The 6,807-nt window shown below is 41.5% G+C and overlaps 1 protein-coding gene across 2 annotated transcripts; it reads left to right on the top strand.

Annotated features, from left to right (window-relative positions):
- Nucleotides 1-945: 945 nt before the first annotated feature.
- On the top strand, nt 946-2,746 carry LOC135571304 (transmembrane protein 238-like). 2 transcript variants are annotated; one of them, XM_065017076.1, is made up of 3 exons: nt 946-1,051; nt 1,764-2,116; nt 2,342-2,746. In XM_065017076.1, exon 2 carries the CDS (start codon nt 1,772-1,774, stop codon nt 2,087-2,089), a length of 318 nt encoding a protein of 105 aa, XP_064873148.1. In that variant the 5' UTR covers nt 946-1,051; nt 1,764-1,771; the 3' UTR covers nt 2,090-2,116; nt 2,342-2,746. The 2 variants fall into 2 exon arrangements, with proteins under 2 accessions (XP_064873148.1, XP_064873149.1); XM_065017077.1 differs by having other exon boundaries at nt 954-1,051; nt 1,728-2,116.
- Nucleotides 2,747-6,807: the final 4,061 nt, after the last annotated feature.

Raw genomic sequence — 6,807 nt, 5'->3', positions numbered from 1 at the left:
GACATGACTCAATAAACTGCAGATCGTGTTGCTTGTGTTCGAGTAGCCCGGAACTATCTGACATTTCATGATAAGAGAACATATTTATAAGGGGTTGCTTAACTCACTAGTATTCTGTATGTTCTCCTCAAAGGGGAAGGAGACTTCACATCCATCCACAACATTATACAGACCTTTAGGGACCACAGTCAATGGTCGTTTGATAAACTAGAAAGGGAGGAGTGAGTCTTTAAATATAAGTGCCTATAGAGTAGGCTAACCATGATTTTATACATGTCTATAGTAAATGCAGTAACTTAGTAAAATAACAATTAGACAGGAGGAGGAAGACAAGTTAGTGTCTGTTGCATTCCTCGTGCTTGTCCGAGAATCAGTCATCTTTCATGGGCTGAGTGTTGTTTTGCAAATCTGTGATAGGCTACACATGGAAACATTGTAGCATTATAATACATTGTACTGAAAGTGTTAAAACAGTCATTAGGCCTTCGACACGGTGACGTCACCAGCTGTAAAACAATTCACTTTAATATTCAAATGCAATTTCGCCATATGAGTTGTTTCTAGTAAGTTCACCTGCTCCAAAATCGGTCGCACAAAGCTGAAATGTAGCTAAAGGAAGCCAACTGAAGATACATGTTTTCGCATGAAACGTCAACGAATCGTTTGCCTTAGTTGTTACCTCGTTCTGCAGAAAAAAAAAGACAGACGCAAGTTAATACCCATCCGCTCCCCATCAGGTACATTCGTCAGCTTTTCTCCTCAAGGGCACATGCCTACGACTTGTAACGCTTCGGACTTCCTGATGGCTAATGAAAATGTATAAGAATTACAGGGAAACTAACTTTATGCCAACTTCATCGTGTCTTCACATACATCAACTACTGTATTTGTATCTTCTAGCCTTATTAGCCTACCATCTTATACAATTTTTGCATACCGTTTGTGGGCGGGGCTCAGGTGAAATTGTGGGAGGGGTAAAGTGGTCGTTGAGAAAAACGCAAAAAAGTGAAAAGGTGGGATCGAATTCCGGAAGATTACACAACGTGTCCAGGTAGATAACTATTTTTGATAATAATAAAAAAAGACATTCAACAATGTCGGATTCGACATCAGTTTCACCAGATCAAAGTAAAAAACATGACACATATTCCAGACAAAGGGCAACTTGTACGCTACCGACTATGGCACGCCAATGGTTTGAAAACAATGTAGCCTCCCTAGCCTAACTATTTTCTTTGTTCCTTTGGAGTGAACATGTAATTAGTTAGGCTATTTTGATGTTCTAAAATATTGCCTTCCCACTGATGCGGTCTCAAGTTCAACGTTCAGTTGATTTAGGATACATTTGGTTGATTTGTGAGTTAACGTGAAATCATCCAAAAATGTCATCCTGTCAATGGATTTAGGTTAAAAGGTTGGGTGAAAAAGAAACGAGATTCTCTTACCTTGATGACTTTTGGAAATCCAATTAGTTTTCCACGTTGATTTAAGTTCATTGCATTGATTGTTTTGGTCGAAATATCGTGGAAACATCGTTGATTTAATCCGTTTTGACCAGTGGGTTCCTGTTTGTCCCATACAAACGTTGTTTAAATCTTTGTAACCTAATACCAACCACTTTTATATCTAACTCATGTAGATGATAAATTATATGTAGCCTTTCATATTCCCTAGAATGTATTTTATGCACTTAATCTTTACCCAGGTTTTTTTGTGTCAACTTGCAGCACCCCAGGTCAGATTTCTGATTCCCTCGTTCTCAGGTGTGACCATGGGGCTCTGTGATGGCCTGTCCCACTGTAAACTGGCCTTGGCCTTTGCAGTGCTGATGGACTTGCTGGGTGGCACCGCCTTGCTGGTGGGAGTCTTTGTCCCTCTGAATATCAAAGGCAGGGACTTTGGGGACCTCCTGGTGTACACAGGAGCACTGTTCGTGCTCATGTCCCTGGGGGGCTGGGTGCTGTGGTACAGCGGAAACATTGACGGCCTCGTCTCCAGCAAAGAGCTTGGCCACATCGGCACCACCGTGGACCGGCTGGCCCGCACCCTCAGCCGCAAGATGCATATCCATCGCCACAGGGGGCCTTAGGGCTGTGGCAACTGGCCATAAAAGCAGGTAAGTTACGTTACTAGGGACTTGAATAATGGGTTATAGGCCAAAACATTTCCTACATTATACTTACAGGGCTCATCTGTGAAAGAGACCTTGTTCCCAGCATGACTCCCTTACATAAAATAAACACGCCACCAGACATGCTATTTGTGATGCATCTACTCGGCAGGATCTAAAATAATTAATTGATTTGTAACCTCTCGCTCTCTCCACCTCTTCTCTCAATAGGCTTTCCATCTACACATTGGTGGGTGGATGCCAGACATGTATTGGATCAATCACCCCCAATCTCCCCTCACATTGAACAACTTCTATAGTTCTTGTGCTAGTGCATTATTTTACATTTTATTCTGTGACTTGTGTCCAGCAGTATTAATGTGTGATGGGTAATTAGCACTGTTTAATGCCAAGCATTGTTAGCATGTTATGTCCCCTGTATATTACAAACTATTAATGTCCAAAGTTTTTAAAACATTTTTTATTAAAAATAATAATGCATTTGTTCATCTGTTACATCTGGCGTAGTGGATGTGATTTAATATTTCTTGTGTGATTTCATTTCGAAAAATGGCCTTACACTCAATCATTTTCATTTCGTTATTTTGCTAATAAATGTTTCCTTGTGTGAACTTCTTTAGGCTCTTTGAATTTTGGAAATGTCTATAGGTTTACTAGTAATGTAAATCGTTTAGAATGGTAGCCCTGCAGTGTGAATTTGATCCATTGTATTTTACATTTCTGGGAGGCGTAATTGTAGTATTTTCAGTCTCTCCAACTATTCCCTCTTATCTTGGGACAGTTCCTATTGTGAACTGTAGATGGAGACAAACAGATTTACTCTCAGGTCCCCACAAGGAGTGTACAGTGTGTACATCACAGGAGGCTACAGAGGGGAGGACAGCTCATAATAATGGCTGTAATGGAATGGTATCAAAATGCACAAGAAACCATATGTTTGATAAGTTCGATTACCATTCCATTTAGTCCATTCCAGCCATGGCTATGAGCCCGTCCTCCCCAGTTAAGGTGTGTGCCACCAACCTTTTGTGATGTACATTATGTACCATTAGACCTGTTTGGACTGACATTCTTATTCAACCAAATCGCATGTCATATTATATATTCTATCCCTACCACCATGCAAGGTAGATATTCATAATTGTACTCTAGCTTCTATGTCCTGTGTATGACCACGCACAAAGTCGCTTAGGTCACTCGTTTTGCCCTTTTAACATTCAATCGAACAGTAACTGAAGGCCTCGATCGCTGTGTGCCTGCCACGGCCACGTTACTCACTGTCTGTAGAAGCGGTTAATGAATGAATTATGGTCTTCAATTTAATCATGGCCTTAAATGAAGATCATGATTAGTCTAATCCGGTATTTAAGAGCTGGGCTGTAACAAAAGGGCTGTACCTAAAGCCTGCCCAGTCTGAGGACAGGAATGGAGTTGCCTATATAGCCTGTCCTGCCCTGGCTAGTTCGTTCCACGTTCCATTGTTGTGATCCAATTGCCAGCTATTTTTATAACCCTAGCTATATTTACCATAGCATGTACAGTGGGGCAAAAAAGTATTTAGTCAGCCACCAATTGTGCAAGTTCTCCCACTTAAAAAGATGAGAGAGGCCTGTAATTTTCATCCTAGGTACACTTCAACTATGACAGATAAAATTAGAAATAAAATCCAGAAAATCACATTGTAGGATTTTTCATGAATTTATTTGCAAATTATGGTGGAAAATAAGTATTTGGTCACCTACAAACAAGCAAGATTTCTGGCTCTCACAGACCTGTAACTTCATCTTGAAGAGGCTCTTCTGTCCTCCACTCGTTACCTGTATTAAGGGCACCTGTTTGAACTTGTTATCAGTATAAAAGACACCTGTCCACAACCTCAAACAGTCACACTCCAAACTCCACTATGGCCAAGACCAAAGAGCTGTCAAAGGACACCAGAAACAAAATTGTAGACCTGCACCAGGCTGGGAAGTCTGAATCTGCAATAGGTAAGCAGCTTGGTTTGAAGAAATCAACTGTGGGAGCAATTATTAGGAAATGGAAGACATACAAGACCACTGATAATCTCACTCGATCTGGGGCTCCACGCAAGATCTCACCCCCTGGGGTCAAAATGATCACAAGAACGGTGAGCAAAAATCCCAGAACCACACGGGGGGACCTAGTGAATGACCTGCAGAGAGCTGGGACCAAAGTAACAAAGCCTACCATCAGTAACACACTACGCCGCCAGGGACTCAAATCCTGCAGTGCCAGACGTGTCCCCCTGCTTAAGCCAGTACATGTCCAGGCCCGTCTGAAGTTTGCTAGAGAGCATTTGGATGATCCAGAAGAAGATTGGGAGATTGTCATATGGTCAGATGAAACCAAAATAGAACTTTTTGGTAAAAACTCAACTCATCGTGTTTGGATGACAAAGAATGCTGAGTTGCATCCAAAGAACACCATACCTACTGTGAAGCATGGGGGTGGATACATCATGCTTTGGGGCTGTTTTTCTGCAAAGGGACCAGGACGACTGATCCGTGTAAAGGAAAGAATGAATGGGGCCATGTATCGTGAGATTTTGAGTGAAAACCTCCTTCCATCAGCAAGGGCATTGAATATGAAATGTGGCTGGGTCTTTCAGCATGACAGTGATCCCAAACACACTGCCCGGGCAACGAAGGAGTGGCTTCGTAAGAAGCATTTCAAGGTCCTGAAGTGGCCTAGCCAGTCTCCAGATCTCAACCCCATAGAAAATCTTTGGAGGGAGTTGAAAGTCTGTGTTGCCCAGCAACAGCCCCAAAACATCACTGCTCTAGAGGAGATCTGCATGGAGGAATGGGCCAAAATACCAGCAACAGTGTGTGGAAACCTTGTGAAGACTTACAGAAAACGTTTGACCTCTGTCATTGCCAACAAAGGGTATATAACAAAGTATTGAGATAAACTTTTGTTATTGACCAAATACTTATTTTCCACCATAATTAGCAAATAAATTCATTAAAAATCCTACAATGTGATTTTCTGGATTTTCGTTTCTCATTTTGTCTGTCATAGTTGAAGTGTACCTATGATGAAAATTACAGGCCTCTCTCATCTTTTTAAGTGGGAGAACTTGCACAATTGGTGGCTGAATAAATACTTTTTTGCCCCACTGTATCTTTGACAAACAGACTAATAGGATGGATGGCATGGCCATTCAATCACTTTGGCACCACTCTTTCTTGACATAAACCATCACCTCCTAAGCCTCCATAGCCTCTCCACTGTCTATCTCTCCGTCAATCAAAAGATCCCTTCACTAGCGCGGCCGGCCTGCTATCCACTCAGCCTAAACCTTGATTTAGAGCAAAGGTTAGATTGGTCTCGGGGCAGCAGCTTTACTGGCTCAGAGAGTTTATTGGGGGCGTCAAACACACTTAATCCAATAACCAGGGGCTCTTGGCAAAGTATATTTCTAGCCGAGGGGAAAATCCCCTCTTTAAAATAGATGGATGGACAAAACAAGTGGGGGGAGGGTGTGTGTCAGGCCAAGGGGATCACAATGGATAAAGTGTGTGTGGACAAAGTGGAATGTGAGGACAAGACTGTAGCTGAAGAGTGGTACTATGCCACCCTGTTTTAAGGCGATCTGTGCCTCTGTCCATGGGTGTTCTGGCCATCTGAACGTTTAAGTAGTTTGACTTCATTTACAGGTGAATTCGGGGACTGATGGTAACACACGTCTTGGTGCCAGTCTATCCAGACTTCTCTCTTGATGTGGTTGATCAAATGGAATCCAGGTTATCAGGTTAAAGGTATGGTGTTGCTTCACACATACAACAATCAAGCACATAGACAATAAATAGACAAGAAACATAATCAGTATCCTTGATGCTATCTCCTATTGTTGTGCCTTTGAGAAAGGCACTTAACCCCCCTAAAACTGCACCAGAGGAACTCACTGAAAATTGGTTACGTGTACAGTGGGGCAAAAAAGTATTTAGTCAGCCACCAATTGTGCAAGTTCTCCCACTTAAAAAGATGAGAGACGCCTGTAATTTTCATCATAGGTACACTTCAACTATGACAGACAAAATTAGAAAAAAATCCAGAAAATCACATTGTAGGATTTTTAATGAATTTATTTGCAGATTATGGTGGAAAATAAGTATTTGGTCACCTACAAACAAGCAAGATTTCTGGCTCTCACAGACCTGTTAAGAGGCTCCTCTGTCCTCCACTCGTTACCTGTGTAAACACAGCCTTTCTGTATTAGATTCAACACAGTGTTGAAATCCAAACTCTCATACTGTGTATAGGACCATCTTTTTCAAGATGTTGATAAATTGACCACTTCACAGTGTTGGGTCCCTATGACACACTGTGGGGTTTGAAAATGAACATTGTGTCAGACAATCAACCAATAACACTAAGCATTACAGGTGGAGTATAGAAAAGGCCAGAGAAAACGAGGGAGAAAGAGAAAACTGGTTAACCAAGTCAATAAAAACGTGGCCCCTCCAGAGGGGTATAATACAAAACAGGAATAATGAGTTAGCCAACTTTGATAAACAACCAGAAATAACTATTGATTTTCTGGTTCATTAAACTTAGGTATGTGTTTTTGGTTGTCGACTCAATTAGACTATATGCATTTCAAGCATATATATAAAAAAAAAAGTTGTTGTAAACCCCTCTGGTCCTAGTGA

The sequence above is a fragment of the Oncorhynchus nerka genome, linkage group LG4 (genome assembly GCF_034236695.1).
Source record: "Oncorhynchus nerka isolate Pitt River linkage group LG4, Oner_Uvic_2.0, whole genome shotgun sequence".
NCBI lineage: Eukaryota > Metazoa > Chordata > Actinopteri > Salmoniformes > Salmonidae > Oncorhynchus > Oncorhynchus nerka.
This window is presented reverse-complemented; position numbering and strand designations above follow the sequence as displayed.